Below are 20,217 nucleotides of genomic sequence, written 5' to 3'. Positions count from 1 at the left end.
TTTTGGCCACAATTCTTTTAAATACATCTTTCTGCAAACACGTGACGAGTGAATACCATTTGAGACTAATTTTTGAAGAATACTATTCACCACCAATTGGCAATGTTTCCACAAAGGTTCTCGTGTTGTTAAGTCAAACGAGTAACTGATGATGAGCACCCACAAGCAAAACGAATGCAGGAACGGTCGACAGAAGCGTAGCTTGTGAATACGGAGGCATAGGTATACGCCTGAACTAGCTCCACATCGATACTTAGCCATAACCACAGAGTAATCTCCCCCTGGTTGTAACACCCAGGGCGTTACAACCGCCTTGGCAATAATTGAACTCGGCCGACTACCTTCCATGTAACACTCACGTCACATTTGGTGAAACGACAACTGTTCTGGTTACCATACCCTAGACTGATTATGCTCCCTTCATGATCAGTCCTGTTTGACTGTTATGGCCATCGATTTGTCACGTTATTATTCGGCCTCACCTTGTATCCCAGACGCAATCAAAAATGCCTTGCGGGGGGAGATGTAAGGATTCAATAAATGATACACCACTGCAGAGGTCAGTACTGATTACTGGAATGAAAAAATAAACTGTTAAAACCCCGAACTACTCGTAATTAACGGAAACACTGATTATACAGTTTTATGCAAAGGAACAGGCACGGCGAGTTACCAGCATTTGTAAAGTATATACTAACATGTTTGCGAGAAGGCAGAACGGAGATGGGAACCACAGGAACCCAAAATTAGGATCACGTGAGGATAAAGAAACACTTACAAACAGGGGAGAAGGGATGCATGAGGTTGTGAAAAACACTGTGGAGTCAACAGTGAACAGTGCAGACCACCCTCTGTGATCAGCAGAACATATCAGAAGCATGGATTGAACAAGGTCAAGAGGGATCGGAGCAGATGAAGAGGAGAAAGCATTGTCGGACCATGCGGCTTCCTAGGCACCTTGAAGAGCCAATATGAAGCTGTACAAACGCTAGGTCAACCCCAAAGGTTAACAAAAATGATGTAAGTACAAAAATATACACGAGGGGAAATGCATAAGTCAAATAGAATGGCGGCGGTAATAGAGCAAGAGAGAGGTTAAAGTGAACAGTGCATGGTGTAGTTAGGATTCGATACGCACATCACAATCAAGTGTTTGGGGGACGTGGATCCAAAAAAGCGGCGTAGGTACCACCGAAAGCTGGCTCAGTGCCAGATTGACTGGAGATTGGTGGTTGAAGACTGCCGCTGCCACCTGGTTGGGTATAGGAAGACATCGGCGAAGAAAATTCGGCTAAGTTGGTCATGCCCGACGGTGGTCGAACGTTCGGCGACCGTTCTGCATAGGAAATGATGTAATACAAAAATATACACGAGGGGAAATGCATAAGTCAAATAGAATGGCGGCGGTAATAGAGCAAGAGAGAGGTTAAAGTGAACAGTGCATGGTGTATTTAGGATTCGATACGCACATCACAATCAAGTGTTTGGGGGACGTGGATCCAAAAAAGCGGCGTAGGTACCACCGAAAGCTGGCTCAGTGCCAGATTGACTGGAGATTGGTGGTTGAAGACTGCCGCTGCCACCTGGTTGGGTATAGGAAGACATCGGCGAAGAAAATTCGGCTAAGTTGGTCATGCCCGACGGTGGTCGAACGTTCGGCGACCGTTCTGCATAGGATAATACTGTCTGCCCACCTCCGCCGAATGATGTGACTCGTACTGTTAACTCATCGGGTTCATAGCTGCCGAAGTACTGGGTGGAGTCTGGAATAGGAGTCAAGGGAAAAGAGTATTGAAAAAAACTTAGAATATGTTGCTTATTGACCAACTGGTCACGCGACTAATGACTGCCAAAACGGAAATTCATCATCGACACAGTCCATTTCAGAGTTCCTTGTACATTCGACAAGCAAGTTAGTCTCACCCGGTACACGGCATGCGCAGCACGTTCTAAACCACATACGAATCGATTCCGCCTGAAATCCACTTACAGCATCAAACAAAATCACTAATTGGGTAATGGCAATAATGAAGCAGCACCAGACGCATAAACCACAGAAGAATAAGTACGCCAAAAGCGTGTAAGAATGAAACAAAGTTATGCAAACAACATGGGTACCAGAGTCAACTAAAGATGACACATTTCGCTGGATAGAAAATATAGAGCGGGATGAAGGTAAAGTGTACGAGTATTGCTTGTGCGTGGCTAGTCTTTTTAAAATACCGGCCCCCAAAGGGTTAGAAAATTTGGTAAGAGACACATGAAATGGGAACTATCCGTGCGCTAATAAATGCCCTGAACTCGATGTTTCGCGTTCTAGCTAAGCGACTACCCAGACCAAGAAGTCGAAGTGTCCTGAGTTCTAAATACTAGTATCCTAGATTGATATCGCTCGACGTGTTCTGTCAATTACAAATACGATTCGGCTAGTTTGCGTGCAATCACCTGGTTAGTTGGAAACACAAGAATTGAGGAACACCGGGAATTGTGAACAATCGTTTTCGCGGTTGCCTTGCCTGACAAATAGTTACCAATGAAATACGTATTTCACATAGTTGCACAAAATCAGGCTTACGGAGCACAGTGTACGGTAAAAAGAGAAATAGTTAAGCCACTAAACCAGGGTTTAGAACCATGACAACAAGGACAGGTCCAATGCTTTCACCTGCCGCTTTTGATGACACAAAAATGCTTCCAGAGCCACTAAACCAGGGTTATTTAGAACCGTGACAACAAGGACAGGTCCAATGCTTTCACCTGCCGCTTTTGATGACACAAAAATGCTTCCAGTAGTCGCATGGTGATCGTCTCTGCTGTTGCGAGTGCTGTAGCTGTTGGGCGACACTCAATAGATCACGCTCAACGACTTGGCCGGATTGACTTAGTGATCTGTGCTGATCAGGTGACCGACGGCCGCGCTCGTCACATGTTTTGCTAGTCTGTTTCCACTGAGTTAGGGCGCGGGCTCAGCAATTTCTTGATAAAAACGCCGAATCGTCCTACCGAAGTAATATGTGGATCATTCGCAAATGAATGAAGCGTCGTGGACCGGTACCCTATCCTTGAATGTCCTGAGCAGGCGACCACTATTGTGGTGGGTCTTTCATTGAGACATTGACCATTCTTCTGCTTAAGGTTGTCACCTTCCTCTTGACTGTTTCAGAGGGATTGTCGCTTTTGAATGGTACCCTGATGTAGATGTGCGGTTTCAGCATTGAAGGATTTCCACCTATTGTAGACTTGTCCCTCAAGATTCTCCGGATGTCTAGTTTCTATTAAGGCTTCCGATATATACATCAAAGCGGGATCTAGTATGCTATCTTGCAGACGTAATGAGTCCGATTTACTAGATTCTGGTAAGATTTCTTTTGTACTCCATGTCCACATATCTGTGGAAGTGAGTGCATTCACCAGATCACGTTGATTTTCGGTAGACCCTGTCTCATCTCCATCCGGAAACTTAAACATATTATTGATCTTTTGTTCCACAGGGAAATGGGGTGTCGAGTGCCTATTGGAATGTGGTCGGAATCATCTCGTTTATAGTGTAATAACCGACATAGCGTCAGCAGATCAGTAACTGATCAGTCATTGGTTGCAAAGCGCTACGTTGGAATTCACTCATGAGAATGTCGGTTAAAAACAGGCCGAGGGGAGATCCCATGGTTACTCCATCGCGTTCGTATAGACTGAACTGCTCTATTGAATAAAACTTGTACGTTAAAGGTTCATCGCAAAAGTGACTCTTTCAGGTTTAGTATGGGAATGCAAAAGCTAATATCTGATTGGATGATAAAATCACAAGTATAATCAACTGTTTTGAACATTGATAAGAAGAGATGAAACGTCTACAGAACATATTCGTGTGGCGTTGACGTTTACGGTCCGAACGGAGTCAACAAACTCGGACGTGTCATGAAGACTAAGGAGGCAAATGTTTCGGGACGGGCTACGGACACCACAATCAACGGCAGTAACACAGGTAACCAAAACCAGTGTCCCACTGCCCGTGTCAAGTTCCGGGTAGGTATACGCACCTAGATGGAACAGACAGATGACAGGCATGCAACTCTAGTACGTGTCTCGCATAAAATGTGGCCACTCACTTTCCAATGTTTGTTCAAAGCTAAAAGTGGTTAGAATATTTTGTCACAATCGTCTTCGGGTCTATGTGTCATTCTAATAGGTTCCAACAGCTACCTGCCGCGTATAAAGATTTCACGGTAGACATTACGGAAAATAGGGCAATCATACAACCTCGTAACAGGAGTGTATTCCGGTACAAAATTAGTCGGATATGACTGAATATATGGTGAAATTTCTCCGCACAAGATCAGACTGAGCTAATTAGTGCTGTACTCCAATGTCCTGAAAAAATCGTAGCTTCGGGGAGCTGGTTGAGCGTATGGGTGCAGCATCGCGTCGGAATAACACGTAACCAACTCGACTCAAGGCAGAGATTGTCACACGAGCTCTAACGCTTTGTTCTCTACCGATTAACACAAAACAGAGGGTCGTCCAAATAATTCCCTTTTTCGAAGCCTAATATTCTTTCCGTCGTTGGAAAGAGTACTCTACAATTCATTTAGCCAGAAATACTCTACCCAGTTAACTCTCTTATGAACATGATGAGGATGAACGCGAATAACGTTCCCACCTCCGTTTACGGCTGAGAGGGAGAAGTATGCATCACTTGTCGTGATTTGCTGACGCAGACAAGCAAGCTAAATGACATCCACACTGGGTTCGTTGACCACTTGATTCTACTTTAAACAGCCCTTCTCCAGTCCATCCTAGAGAATTTTTCCTGTAACGAAAAAGAAACCATAACAGTTCTCGACCGGTACCCTTTCTTCACCATTTTACTTCACTCACTAGAAGATAATTGTAGGACACCGTGGTGCTCTTCACTCAAACCCAATGATTCATTAATATATTTCTGGCTGTGTCCGAGTAATGGTCATTGGTTATGTGTTACAATTGAAATCAAGCCAATTCACTTGTGTCCGAGTAATGGTCATCGGTTACGTGTTACAATTGAAATCAAGCCAATTCACTATCGATCCAGGGAGGAACACGCATCTGTGTAGTTGTGACGGTGGGAGAACATCAATGCGTGCTGACACTGGATTGGAAACGCCCACCAATCCCCGTGACTGAAGACGCTGATCTTGTGAATTGTCACTGGATTTATCGCCCGTCATCGTATCAAAATGATTATCTCAATTCAGAATTCGGTTGAATGAAATAGTTTAGAAATACTTAAGGAGATGTCATGTGCCTTAGTGAGGTGACAAATTCGCGGATGTCTTTTCAAGTTCATACAGTTTGAAAAACTAAGAAGACAATATTTCGCAGCAAGATGGACACCACACACAAAAACACCAACAGCAACGGATATCTATCAACAAACATGTAGTTTAAGACACCACTCTGATGACATGAGATTGTGTTCAACACCAGATGCGTGTCCAGGAAATGAACCGAATTACGGTACGACCAACGCGCGAACACAGCGTTTTTGACAACAAAGCATTGGGCCACCATGTCGGAAGGCGACAGCCTTCCATTCATGCGTGATGCATCCAGACCCAATTTTTTGCTGATACGAACATTTTGTTCGCCTAAGTGTTCAGTTCATTTCCCACAACAAACGTACTCGTTGCCGAACACAACCACAGCAAACCTCAGGTCAACCGCAACCTCAGGTCATTCGGGTGAAGTGAACTGTTTCTTGACATCCAATGACGTTTTCCACTCATTTCATTTTTTGGTGCACACTGTTTTCACGAAATATTTGTCTTGGTTTCTGAAACTGTATGACTCGAGAAAACCTTGCCAAAAAGCATGTTCATCATCTTTCACCTGATTCCAAATGGGGATTTTCAAGACCAGATAAATGGAACCATACTTCCACACAAAAAGTCATGTGGAAGCGTGAATAAGCGCTTTGGACCTGAGAACTGTAACGAAATCCGCATTGTTTATGATAAAGTCTATGCACCAGTGATAGGACCATCTCTGAATCCCTTAAGAGCTTATCACTCCGGTTACCATAGGAACCAAAGACGTCCCGTTGTACCGGAAAACGAATACTAAACAGCCTTCGAACCGATCCACTTCGTCCCAGGTCAATGTTGCTGCGTCAGAGATTGTCGCAAGACTGAACTCCGACATCCGTCTTCACAGGAAAGAACTAACGTGGAGAGTTTCGTCTCTGTTTGTTATAACCTGCCTTCTGTGAGCGGGGGTGTATCGGCATTCTACTGAAGATCCAACTTGCACACTGTCCTCCTAAGTTTTAAGAACCAGTTTACTATGATGCACAATCAACCTTGGAGATGGGAAATAATCACCACCACTTTCCATTCAATCACTCACCGCACAGGGGAAGAATGGGAAAAATCAGACAACGGCTTTCAACAACAAATGATTCATCAGTATATAAGATCCAATAATTATAACGGAATTTGGGTCCTCTTTTTTCAGATTACCAAGTAAATCTAAATCGGAAGTGAACGCATCTGAAATATACGATTTCAGATTTTAAACGAATCAGATCTTTTGTTAATCAACGATAGCATACGAAGAGAGCGAATGAAAGTATTCACTTCCGGGAGGGACCAAACCACCGAAATGTGGCTATTCCCATGGAATGGGGGTGGTCCTCCCAAAAGCAAGGCAGCCGTATTCTTGTAAATTCGTTGTGTATTGGCGGAACCACCTGTTAACGTCGCTTGCTAGTCGCGGGTAAGGACACAGGAAATACAGTTAGGAAACATTCGGTGCTGCATACTGTTTTCTCTCTTGTCCCTCCTCTGCACAACCCAAAACGGTGAGAAAAATGAAGACAACCAAGTGGAAACGCAAAAATGGAAGGATTCGATTGTGTTGAAACCGATTAATCGTACGGACAAGCGAGAGATGACAAGGACACTCGAGCAAACAACATAAACCCATAACCACCATGACAACATAGGTACGTTATAACAAACGATTCATAAGTGATAACCAATACCATATTGGGAAAGGTTGATGCATGCAAAGAAACATCTGCACAAGGAGCCGATTGACTTGATTCCGCAATACCATCAGGTGATCAGCATGATAAACATCAGCAAGGGATGCTCGGCTTGTCAGCAGTGTAGTGACAGCTTTAAACAAAAAAACAAACAGACCCAACACCAACATGGATATCCATGAAGTCTACACACAGGCAGACATAATAACAGTGCGAACGAACACTGGACTTACCACCGAGCTCATGGGCATAGGACAAGAAACTGTGTTGAATGATGGGAGCAAGATGGTGGACCATGGATTGATGAATAGGAAAGAGTATTCGAAAAAGATCGAGAGGACAGGGGCAGAAAAAAACAATGATTTAGCAGGTTACTTAACATTTACCACTGCCCTGGGTGGCGCTCAAATCCAGTCACAGGCAAACAGATTGAGACCGTTTACATATAACACACTACTAACATGAAGAAATTCAGGTTGATTGAATTCAGTCTCCCGTCAAAACCAAATTCGTGTGCAAATGAATGTATTTGGCTGTTTTGAAGTAACGGATGATCTCGAACATCTTGGGGGAGTGGGTAAAGATATCAATCAAATATATCAATAACTAGAGGTTGACTAGAGAAACCAACCTGACATATTCTGTACCCCGGCAGTAGGCTGCATTCTTATTTCGGCCGGAGGAACAGCAGTTGACAGAGATTGATACTGTGCATGTTGTTGATGTTGTTGCACCTGGTGGGGCTGTGGTGTTTGGGGTTGGCTTGGCAACGATCGACCAGGGAGCATTTGTCCGGTAGGAGGTGCTGCCAAGGCAGATGGCGGGTAGCGCTTTTCTTTTACCGAAACAACGCGACTCAGAATAACGGGAGGTTCAAATCCGACCTCTTCCATGCCAGGTCCAAGGTTGCCACGCGGTGAGACGGAAACTTGTTGTGGCGCACTGGACATCATCGGAGAGGACCCGATAACCGTCTCAGAAGATGTGGAGCTTGTCCCCGCAAACATCTAGTTTCGAGTTAGATGAAGATGGTAAGATAGCAAACGAACTAACAAGCAAAAGATATCGCCCTACCGCACGCTAAAAAACTCGAGCAAGAAAAAGCACAAAGAAAAATAGAAGAGGAAGCTGCACAACCTGCAAAACTCTCTCAGATACATGTCACAAGGGTTACAGCATAATCCGAAAAAATGTCTTGGTATCGGAATCGCTCTGTCTGGTCGGGTGGATATTACACCGTTACGGCGGTCAAACCGTAACCTGACGAGCGAACGAGAAATTCGACCACTTCTTAAACTGCACCTGGCACAGATCTCGTGGGAAGGTAATTCATGTAGGACATTAGGATATCGTAAAACTTGCACCTGACTTGGTAAGTCTTACAAAGAACATGCTCCAGACATCCAGAACACTAACTGCATGCTCATCTTTAACATTATCGACAGCACGAAAGCAGTGCGCAATACTGATGCTTCGCCATAGTACAAACAGTTTATTTGAAGGCGTTATTGTGAAGAGAACGAAAATAGATGGGAGTGGGACTTGGTGCCAGCTTGCTACAATCATTCCTCAGTGCGCTCTTCAAGCGACTTAGATCGAAATGCACACGAAGAACGCCACTGACATCGATTGACAGTGATAACTTGTAACGTCTTAAACCATGCGTTCGTCAACAGGTATATGAACATCAGAGTTTTGAAGACCCTCTAGCGTTTGCCTCATTTTCTCGTCGACCAAAAAATCAAATATGAATAGAGAGAGTGGGCATCCTTGTCGAAAGTCACTTACTGCACGACAGCTTTTGCAGATCTCCCCATATACTGTCATGCGCACAGAAGTCTGAGAACACAACGAACATACTGCATTCACATGCTTCTAGGGCATTCCTCTTTGAGCAAACGTATTAAGAACAAACCGGTTAACTGAGTCGGATGCTTTCTGGAAATACAGAAATGCTAAAAATGTGGGTCGTTTATAGGTACGGTGTTGTTCTAGCATCTGACGAAGTATGAAGGTTTGGTCAACCCCTATCAGATGCATGCGGACTCAGGTAAGCTGTTGGAAGACATCATGTGACCAAACGACTTCGGTTGTTTCGGAAGTCTGCGGTCATCACACAGCTATAGCTGCCGTTCGCGGCTGTCTATGCGCACCGCGTCCGACCCAAATCAGATGCTTAACGTAGTGTCAGATGTGTTAAGTCTAGTCGCTAATGCATTCAAACCTCCGAGAAACAATGATCACTGAATCTACGTACACCGACCTAAGGCGTATATCATAAAGAATCCCTTTAACACCCCGAATACGGATCGCCTTCAGGGTAGGCACCATAGGATTTAACAATAGGGAATAAAGGATTAGACAGAGCGAGTGGGAGCACAATTTCAGGACACGAAGTATGCGTATGTAAATGAGGCGGTGAACAGAAATCCATAGCCTCGTATCTGACTAAGTATAGGAGGTGTAGACAAGGGGCATTAGGCTTCTGCATCTTATTTTCATCTATTTTCATCTATCCAATAAGTCTACGTGGTTGTGCGATAACGATGGCTTGACGTTTTAATAATGTGGTGGCTATCAATGATGATGATGATTGACTGAGTGTGTTGTTAAAAGCACCTCTTCCTCCAAGTTGAAGATGGTTCCCTGTCTTAGATGTGACAACAGACTGCTGGTCGAGTTTACAATACTGTGGGGTGCCCTATATTTTTATATGGGCCAGAAAATTGGCCGCTGCGAGTAGTGGGCATCAAAAAACTTTCAGTGATTAACCATGGGCGTATTCAGAGTATATCGGCCAAGTCGGATGAGGACACCGGATAAGTAATGCTAAAGTACGTCGAATAGATATCGGAGGGGGGTAGTTCAACTACGATAGGAGAGCTGGTCATACTCCACAGAACACGCTGGCTTGGTGCCTCGTGCGTCGATCAACAAACTCCCACGGACAGCCTCTTTTTTTCACAAACACGCATAGGGTGGGGAAGAGTCGGAGGAGATCAATGACGTATCAGAGAAGTACAAAATTCATTACTAGCACACACACAGATGTACTATCACCCTGGATCTTGGTCCCGAGATGAGATGTAACAATTAAGAAGACTGATAGTCATGACGCAGTTATGTGCGCAACTGCGCACATGCATCTTAGGTGGTGTTTTCAACCTACAGTTTCCCTCTCGACCTCTCATCACTCCTGAGAACATAGGTCAACGATGACGACCACTGCAAGGAATGCGTAGCTATCCACCCTACTTTTACGACTATCACCGAATGAAACTACGACAGTTATAACCACTGTACAACATGTACACGGAGTACAGTTAATGATGATTTCTGTCAGGCGGAAGACTAGGAAGACACTGAACACCAAGGCAATTAATTCTATCCTGTGGTGGTAAAACAAAATACCACATTGGTTGGCATATTCCAGAAAATTCTTTTTCAACAGAAGGATGAATACCAAGCATCGATAAGGCGCGGCTAGAAGCGCGTGCGACAGGAAATTCAGCAAGACTATTAGTAAGTTGATATTATCCGTGGAACACAAATTCCACCACTTTTTGAGGATTCAACCTCGGAGGACTACAAAAACCATGCCCAGGATAAACAGTGTACACCTTTTTCGCAAACATATTGACTAGGGAATATGTAATGCATCTCAAGATTACGAGACGGTTAGCATAAAAAACAACCAAATGAAACTTTCATCTCAAAATAAGTAACGGCACAAACTCGATACACATACCGGTGTGGGACAGCTCCCAGCAAGGCGCGAATCCATGCATTCCGGAACGCTAGGACAGAACAATGACCTCTTGGAACAAGGGTGATAGTACAAACTCATCTGATATTAACGTCGCATGCTTCAGAAGATGGCTACCACATGTGAGAGGTTCATCTTAAAAACACCAAAGTCTAGAAATAGTTGACGGGTGAGTAAGAGGATTTGACCGAACACAGCTAAGAGGAGCGATTAAGAACAACTCATTAACTGGAACAGACACTCACCGCTTCATTTCGATGAATCGGGACCGCAGTAAACGAATAGGTTGGGGCTGCTGAGCTGCTAGGACCGTACGAACTCATGTGTTGTTGGAATTCTGGTGTGCTGTTGTGCGCTACCTTCATCGACGTAGGACCGTACTCATGAGCGGCTGGCGAGCTAGTGGGCGCGTAAAACTGCCCCGGCCCTTGTTGAATCGATGGAGAAATCAGCTGGGCTGATTGGGCCAGAGGGGTAGTGGGTGATCTGGAAATGGCTGGCGACAGAGAGGACGGTCGACCAACAAATTGTTGGTACAACATTGGTGACTGCTGCTGGTGTTGTTGTGGATTGTTTGGGGGAGGAGGACCTTGTTGCGCATAGTAAGTCTGCCGAGTGGGCTGTTGACGATTCGGCACGGAAGTCGTTTGATATTGCCAAGCTGTTGGCTGATTTGGATAGTTGACATAAGTAGGGTTGTTCGGTTCAGCCACATGTTGCGGATGCTGTTGCACATATACTGTCGTCGGTTGCTCCATGGAGGAGTATGGTATGGCCATGACGGGTTGTCCATGTTGCCCTGGACCAGCTACCTGGCCATGACGCATGGCCACTTGTTCGTGGGCCTGTTCTTGAAATTGTTGTTGTTGGCGCTGTTGCTGCTGTTGTTGCAGCATCTGCTGCTGGCGAATTTGTCGTCTCGCCCGCTGGGCTAGTATTTCCCTCAGTCGCTGATGTTCTATGTCGGCGTTCGAGTAACCCGGTTGTTGGGGATGATGCGAGAGGTGCTGTTGTTGTTGTTGTTGTTGTTGTTGCATTGAAATGTGGGAATGGAAAGAAGCAGAAGGATGGGCAGTGATGGAACGTGAATCATCCATTGTTTTTGAGAGGGGCGCGGGAACTTGACTTTGTCGAAGACTGCCGTCCAGGGATGTATCTCCAGGAAAATTGGTTTGATTTACATCCGATTCAGATGGACCAGTATTCTGATAAAACGGCTGAACAGCGCCACCACCTACAACGAAGACATTACTGGTAGTGGATCCGACAAGCGGTTGCTGCTGTGGTTGGTGCTGATGTGAAGTCAAATGCCCCGGAGAAGACCGCGGAACAGGAGTACCCGGGGCCGAAAGGGCCTGTGATGCAGCAGGTGGAGTAGCCATCGGTGTGCTCTGTGAACCAAGGTAGATGTTAGCTTGTGGTGTCCGTGGCAGTTGGACTTCCGCTGACGTAGGCATCTATAAAACACAGGAGGTATAAAGTGGCCATTGAGTGCGATGGTCATATATCAAGAAACTTCAGAATTTTAGGCACCTTGTCGCCTGAAAGCCCTGTCTCTCATTGTATGCTAGCTAGGCTCCGAAGCAGCCAGACCCCAGAAAATGGGATAAATCCTGATCCAGGCAAACTGCTGACGACAGCGACTGTTGACAACATACTTCACATTTGCCGCTACACTGACCCATCTAAATAACCCGAAAGCATTTTTCAGGTGTTTGCTGCGTCAAACTCAAAACTCACTAACCGCAGCCTCGAAGCCAAAATACAATAACTTAGATAGGGGCCGAAAAGACAATCGGAATATCAATGAAGATCGCGATCCGAAAGCTGACAAAGTGAGCGCGAGAAAAAAAAACAGAACTCAGTTAGAGAAGGACAAAACCTGAGATTGCGTGACAAGTCTTCCTAACTGCTGGGGTTTTCTCACTGAAAACGCCGCAAGAGCACAGTGCTAGACGTAACATAAATGGCACCTGTGAATAATGTTCATTGCTTTTTATCACACCGTGAGAGCTGGCGACATCAGAACAAGGCGACTTCCAATATGAGTACCTCTTATTCATCCTAAACAAACTTCCTGATGATTTAATCTACAGTGATTTATCGAGCCTTACTCTGGTGTAGCCCGATAAGGTGTACTGAAGAGATCGAAAAGATGGATTCAAGTCGTCGGGGCAGAAGAAGACTGTTCAAGCAATAATGACGTGAATTCAACAAATCCCAAAAATGATCACAGGTATACGGCAGCAGCCAAATGCTAAGAGGCCGAAAAGTGAGGACCTGTGTAAAGCGTATCAGCATAATGGCCAAACTGGCAACCTCATAAGATGTGCTAGCTTTACTTACTTCCCAGGTGCACTTGAACAGGTATGAGGTAAAGTAACCGACAGTATACTGCCCAACAAATGATATAGGAATACTCACCTGGGGAAGTGTAGGGGTACTAACGCTGAGAGTAGGATACTGAGGAATTGAGTGATGTGGCGAAGAAAGTGCCGAGGACGTCGCACTCGAGTGACAGGCTCGGTGGGCCATCATGGAACCTGGATGAACCGCGGATGGAGAAGGAGCTGGAGATTGTGACGGGCTTATGAGAGTACCCTGTTGTGGATACGGATGCATCGCTTGAAAACCAACGTTTGTTACCGGCTGACTCCCAATCGGAGAACGCATGGGACTTGGTGAAGCAGAATTGGACATAGGTTGGGGTGGTGTTTGTTCTTTTAACGCAGTGGGCGAGATGGGGACACTTTGGCTAGATTGACAGGCCGCAGTCCCAGTTGACGGTGGCCATATGGGAGGTGGTGGAGGAAGAGCAGAAGATGCTGGCTGAACGGGTTGGTGTCTAGATGGCGGTCGAGAATTCCCGGGGGAAGTGAGGTTGGCACTAATCGGTGAGACGGAGCCAACACCGGCTATCCCTCCATGCTGGTGCTGAGGAAGGAAACTTGGAGACACTGAATCGGTGTTGCGTAAAGGCGGAGCAGACGCGGGACTGTTGCCCGAGATAGATGGGACCTGTTCGTTAAAAATGCGAAATAAATTGGCAAGTTTCAGTGGCCACCGAGCTGTATTGGATGCTTCTGTTGCCTATGCACTCCTTGGAAAAGGTCCCACCATAAACGTTCAAAACAGGGTAATTAACTTAGTATATCGATCGTAGAGTCAGAGGTTGTAACCGCAAAGCAGAGAAGATACACAGTGAACAGTCGTTCGCTTCAAATGGATGAAATTCATGAGATTAGTATGAACGAATAACAAACTAGTTAGTAGATCACTTAGAGCTGCTTGATTTCCAGAAACGGTGCACGGTGCGTGAGACATTCACGTTATCTATGGTGCGAATCAGAACGATCCTGACGTCGAAATGTTTCCGAATGGATACAATAAAATGGGATAACAGCTTTACTATGATTCCTAAACAGCAGTGGATTGAATACATTGGACGGAATCGAGTATATTGTACCAAGGAAGTTAGCAGCGAGAAAAGAAAGCCGAGACCGCCATGAAACATTCAAGGAACGACAAGTGAAAATAACGTTTCAGGGTAATTTCACTTTCTGAATAAAACCAACAAGATTATTGCAATAACCACTATCTTGTAGAATAAAGTGACCCACAGGACAACCAAGGAGGCAGTTATTTTATTAAACTAGCAACTTACAGAGGAATGTCGCTTCATGAACGAGGGTGAAGGGGGTCCGGAAAGAGGCGGCTGCTGCACCTTCATTGGTGTTGGCTGCTGTTGTAGACCAGGAGGAGTTGCATACATACTGGAACTAGTAGGTGCGGCTTGTGAAATGATCGGGGAGCCGGTGGATGCCGACATGGATGCATGAGGCGATTGGGCGAAAAGGTGAGCACTGGGTGTAACTCTTCCAGGTGAAGGAGAGACTCGAGGGTGCGGGCCACCTACTGCTTGTTGCGAGTCATGAGGAATTGTCTGACTGATTTGATCGCCACCACAAGGAGTATTTGCTGCGGAACGCCATGAACCAGTGGATCCGGGAATCATGTCGGAAGGATGGCACTCTTCTAGTCTCTGCAGCAAAGTGGAAAGAGATGAAGTCACATAAAGTTTCTCAAACGGGAAACTCTCGTAGTAAAAATGAAGTCCTGAAGAGCGACGACCTGGAGTCGCAATGAGAAACATCGCAGCTCGGATATTCAGCTACAAAAAACCTCCAGCGTATACCTGTTGTGTAACCCACATAAAGTACGACGGCTGGGATACTGTCAGATTGCCAACACATAGATAGGGGCAGTCGAAATGAGGAGGTTCGATTCAAACAACCGATCTTCTGGTCATACTTTGACGACTGAGCTACCGTAAATCCGAACGGCTGATGGAGGTCGGTGGAAAGTACCTGATTGTGACAACCTATAGAAAACATCAAGCCATTTGACGAAGGAGCTATTCCCTCGTGTAGCACCGCACTGCAACAGTAAGTTCTACCTAACTCTTGACGCCAAATACAAGTAATAAAATACAAAATATTAAAATAAATAAATAAAATAATACAATACAATACAACGCAAAATAATAAAGTACAAATAATAATAATTAATTGTCGTCTGTGTTCACTTCCCATTAGACGTATGTGTGCCAGTTTATGGGAACTCCTGGATAGGCTGCAAGATGCCTAACACTAGACGATCATGTCAGCATTCTGATCACTGTTTTCTCTCGCTTGTTTAGCGGTTAGGTGTAAGTCCTTGTAAATTCTATTCAGAGACACCGCGCGATTTTCGTTTTCCGGCGGCTATTCTTTCCAAAACAGGGTTTTCGACAAGAGTTAACAAAGCAGTACAGAGGTGATGCACCAGTCAGCATACAACATTTGTGTCCTTTTTAGACATTATGAAAAGTACGAAACGCGATCGTGTCTGAATATCGATGAACTACAGTAGAGACTGAAGTCTATAAAAATGGGCAAATCATGTAATGTATATCCTGCGTACCCGATTTTGAGAATACCCAAACGGAGAGGTTTGGTGCACGCCACCATAGGAAGGTTCACCAGCAAGCGGGTCAGAGGCCCCATGGTTATCCCCCACCTCGACCGTAGGAAGCTGAGTACTCGTAGCCAAAGAATCAGAAGAACTCGCTCGAACTCGGCTGGACGTATCCGGGCTGATTTGGAGCTCTTGAGATAGTAACGACTGGACAGACTCAACACCAGGTCGTACAGATTGGGGTCGCGTGTTATCCTCAGCAAAAATACGGGGGCTGATATTCGTGGCCTGGACTGGAAGGATGCGTTGTGGTGTCATTGGTGCGTCAGCCAGGTCCTGTGAAAACACCGCTGGTGTGGACGTGCTAGACTGAGGTCTCATAAGCGTATCAGACGGAGTGGATGGTGTGCTGGTTGACGGCGAAGATCCAGGGGCGTTGGAAGAAACATGTTGATTATGGCTACCCCTTAGATTGGTCCGATTATTCCGAGCTTGTGACTAAGAGGAACATAAAAATTAACGCTAGGTCAGCTATCTCAGACATAAGAAACATCCGCAGAACATAATGAAAAGTGAAAACTAGCACGGATTTTCAGTAAATTAAGGATTTGTCTAAACACCATCAAAAATACATGAACAGGAAAACCTTGGGACACGTCATGAGTGAACCACATGGCTGGATACCACGCAACTTACCACCCATGATCCGCGCTCCTCACTTGACAAGCGGCGCCACAATTTCGTAATTTCTTTGGCCCGAGCAGTGAACTCAGGAACTTGTCCTCGGAGGGTTGGGTGCGATACGTTTGCGTGTAACACCGGAGCAATGGTAGACTGGTTGCCTAGGCGTTCGTCTTCTTCCCATTTATGGTAGTTTATTCGACGTCCTGAAGAAGTTGGAGGAGGCCCAGTTACCACACCCCCAGTTGCGGGGCCAGTAATAGTAGGTTGTTGTTGATTTGCCGGAGAAGCCGGTATTATGGGCTGACCTGATTTTCGAAAAAAAAGATGAATTTGCGTACAGGAACTGCTAGGGCGCGAGAGGGCTCAGTGGTTATAGTGCGTATTTACTGACAGGAAGGTCCGTGGTTCGAACCCGACCTCTGCCTCTCGACTTCCTCTGTCTAAGCTAGGGCTACCAGGCAGCATCCCAGCCCTTGTGCTTCCTTCGGGTGGCATGCCAGCTAGGCACCGAAAGAGTGNGGCTGAACGAAGGAACTGCAAAGCCTGCAATCCGATAAATTGTTAGCAATAAAACGCTTGAAGTTTGCTTGATACTTAATCAATAAAAGTTTGCTGCATTCCTAAAACGCAAATATATATAACACAAGTATAGGAATAAAGTTTACAGCACCTTAGATATTAAGACGCCGTCGAACATCACTTGATTCTTCAGCTGCCGCAGCTGGTTGTGTCGGCATTCGTATTGCTTTCCACTCCTGAGCTGAGGCTTCATTACTTGATTCTGTACCGTACACCGTAATGAATAACGCTGGTCGAAATTAGGACCGTTATTTGTTCACAGTTTCTGTCTACGTAACAACCAACTGCAAGTTTCAGATTGTGAAAGGTAGTTTCTCCCGAGAAATAACCACCACTATACCCAACACGAAAAGTTTAGATGTAGTTCCAACCGGAGGAGACTTCGATGTGTAAGCTTAACGACTCAGTTCAGGTTCCTTATCAGCAGACCTATAAGATCTAGTACAAAGCCTCATAACATAAAATGTAGCGTGAAATCAGTATACTAAATCAGCTGACTGACAGTTATCAGTAATCTAGATGTTAACTTAATACTCAGGATCTGTGCAAGGGTCAAAATGTTAACACTATGAGTGATTACCACTGCACAAATGAAATACGTACTTTTATCAGAGCGTACCCAACCGTATACCACCAGCAGCTCCACAAAACACAGAGACATCCAGATTTCCCACACAGGTTGAGTTTTAGGTGCCTATTTTACTGTTCTAGCTTGCTGTGTTGCGCGAAACAAAAGGGAACACTTCCGTTGTGAATCGGTCTTCTGTGGAAGCTTCACTGGGCGTTGAGGAAAGACCAGAGGGCTGAGTGTTCGGAAAACACCGAAAGTGTGTCTTTGAACCATAGAGAGCTAGGGTTGCGAATTTCTTTATGGTTCGGTATGTTTTATCCCTTCCTCAATTTAGAAAGCGCAATCGAGTACACTGGATTTCATGCAAGGGGGTGTCTTTTTTTAAATTCAAATGCATTCCGACACTTTGAAACACAAGTTATACCAATAAAATAAAACTAAGCGAATCATCTGAGCACCATCACAAATAACCTCGGACATTTTTGACCTAGGTACGCGGGGTCGTCCAGTCCTGGTCTGCTCAGTCAGTGTCTACTGACCCATGTGTATGCAACATACGTATGTAACACATGCATGTATGTAAGTAACTTACAGATCAATCGGTATATTTTCAAGGCAGCAAAAACACCAAGTGGTATTCGGTTCGACGAACTGAAGCCAGATTGAAGTTACCACTTTGCCAGGACAGTGTCAGAACGAAACATAGCATCTCCGGTAAATTCTGACGGAGTCCATATACATCAAGATTCGAAAAATTACGAGACCTCACGAGACGCGATACGATTTGGTTAAATTTTGCAACGGTTCGCAAAGAGAAAATCTAGCATTATTGAGACACACATACTTGGATTTAACATTGAGAGAAGATGAGATTCAGTAGGTGGACGAGGTACTGCTTCTTCCGTAATTGTAGCGAACCGAAGAACACCAGCAGAGGGCTGTGATGGCTGAACGGAGCCCGGTCGGTGACTCGTGACGAACGAAACTTGTCTTGTGCCGTGAATCCCCACGTGCTCAGACGGATACGCGTGCAAGTGTTGCTGTTGCTGCTGTTGTTGTTGTACCACCTGTTGCCCATGCATGACCACATGAGTGGGGACACGTTGAACGCCAGTCTGCTGGATACATACTCTCTGCCCGGAATCCATCTGGCCCGTTGGTGGACCAGTGGGAGGTAACACGTGTTGTGTTTGTATGGAAATCGGTGTAGCAGGAGGTGACATGATAAGCTGAGCAGAGTTGGAGCCATGAGTTGCTATAGCTTGTCCAGAAGTTGTGAGCATTATTGTGCCTTGGCCGGTGGGGGTGAGGATTCGCGGTTGTGCAGCAGGATGCTGCCACATATGTGTCTGTCTCAAAGCTTGCGTCGGATAGGGTGGTGGCGGTGGAGGTGGTGTGCGCTCATGTGGGGACCTTGCTTGGACAGGGTGTGCAATAAAATGAGTGGCGGATGCGTGGCCACTAACCAGCATTTGAACATGAGATTGGTTACCGGATGGATGAGAACTAGTAAGGCCAGGTGAGTTGACCAACCGCTGTTGCTGTTGTTGTTGCTGCTGCTGCTTTTGAGTTTGCGGAATCATGCGACCACCTTGTGATGGAACCACATGAGCGTATACGTAAGACGGTTGCTGGCAGCGAAGCTGTAGACGTGTGAGTTTGCGAATCATGCGACCACCTTGTGATGGAACCACATGAGCGTATACGTAAGACGGTTGCTGGCAGCGAAGCTGTAGACGTGGACCTGGAAAAAAGTATAGGCAAACAGACAACACACTATGGTATAATCCATTCGATGTTGTGACAAGCCTTGTGAAAAATGTTGACTAAAAGCAATCGTTCAAACGGTTTGCCGTCGAACCTTCACCTGAAACTTCAAACAACATTATCGTGGCAACATAAGTTGATTAACTCATATACCAAAAAGTGGAACTACATACTCCAGGACAGATTCAAACTGACAAGCTATACAAAGGCGATGAACCGTAACCATTAGTTGGAAACCAACGGAAATCTGTCGGTTGTTACCCACTTTGAGCTTCAAACTGCGGTTGTTGTATCGAAACACGTGGTTGTTGTTGCTGCTGCTGGACATTCGTCATGGGGGAAGACCGCTGAAGAGTCGCGATAGGCAAGCCCGATTGGATATGTTGGGGAATCTCGCGTGATTGTTCGGCTAAATGCTGTCCCTGTGAGGAACGCAGAATTTGTTCTGGGCTGGCTTGTACCAGGTGTACAGTCGGTTGAGATGTGGAGAAACGATGCTGCTGCGCCTGTTGCTGCTGTTGTATACGTTGTCCTAACATCTCGGGTGGAGTGGCAACTTCTTCACCAAGGAATGCCGGTACCTGAGCTACATCTCTTGCACCAGAATCGGTGAGAATCCCGCTGCTCGTCTCGCTAGTATTTAGCCCCTTAAAGACATCGTTCAACTCAAATCCAACAGTTGGACCGAGTTGTGTCTCAATGTCACTGACGGAGAGCTCGGGTAAATGTCCCGCGGTAGATGTGCTCCCTCTTCCTGAAGAATTGGTCTGCCCACCTACTCGAGAAGAAAGTGGTGAACAGGTATCAAGCTCACAGTTTGATGGAATCAACTGCGCTCCGGGTGTAGCTTGGTCGCTTGTATGAGATGGTTCA

The 20,217-nt window shown here is 45.6% G+C and overlaps 1 protein-coding gene across 1 annotated transcript in view; it reads right to left on the bottom strand.

Moving 5' to 3' along the window:
- Window positions 1–626: 626 nt before the first annotated feature.
- T265_12618 (hypothetical protein) overlaps window positions 627–20,217 on the bottom strand; it is a gene marked incomplete at both ends in the record, with an annotated part of 57,007 nt that continues 37,416 nt past the window's right edge. The window contains 9 exons of the mRNA XM_009164627.1: window positions 627–1,763; window positions 7,653–8,028; window positions 11,033–12,244; window positions 13,212–13,805; window positions 14,452–14,958; window positions 15,750–16,241; window positions 16,440–16,732; window positions 18,422–19,321; window positions 19,610–20,191. Coding sequence (XP_009162891.1) covers window positions 1,477–1,763; window positions 7,653–8,028; window positions 11,033–12,244; window positions 13,212–13,805; window positions 14,452–14,958; window positions 15,750–16,241; window positions 16,440–16,732; window positions 18,422–19,321; window positions 19,610–20,191 — 5,243 coding nt within the window. The remainder of the gene's footprint in view (window positions 1,764–7,652; window positions 8,029–11,032; window positions 12,245–13,211; window positions 13,806–14,451; window positions 14,959–15,749; window positions 16,242–16,439; window positions 16,733–18,421; window positions 19,322–19,609; window positions 20,192–20,217) is intronic.

Source organism: Opisthorchis viverrini, assembly GCF_000715545.1.
Source record: "Opisthorchis viverrini unplaced genomic scaffold opera_v5_7, whole genome shotgun sequence".
NCBI lineage: Eukaryota > Metazoa > Platyhelminthes > Trematoda > Opisthorchiida > Opisthorchiidae > Opisthorchis > Opisthorchis viverrini.
This window is presented reverse-complemented; position numbering and strand designations above follow the sequence as displayed.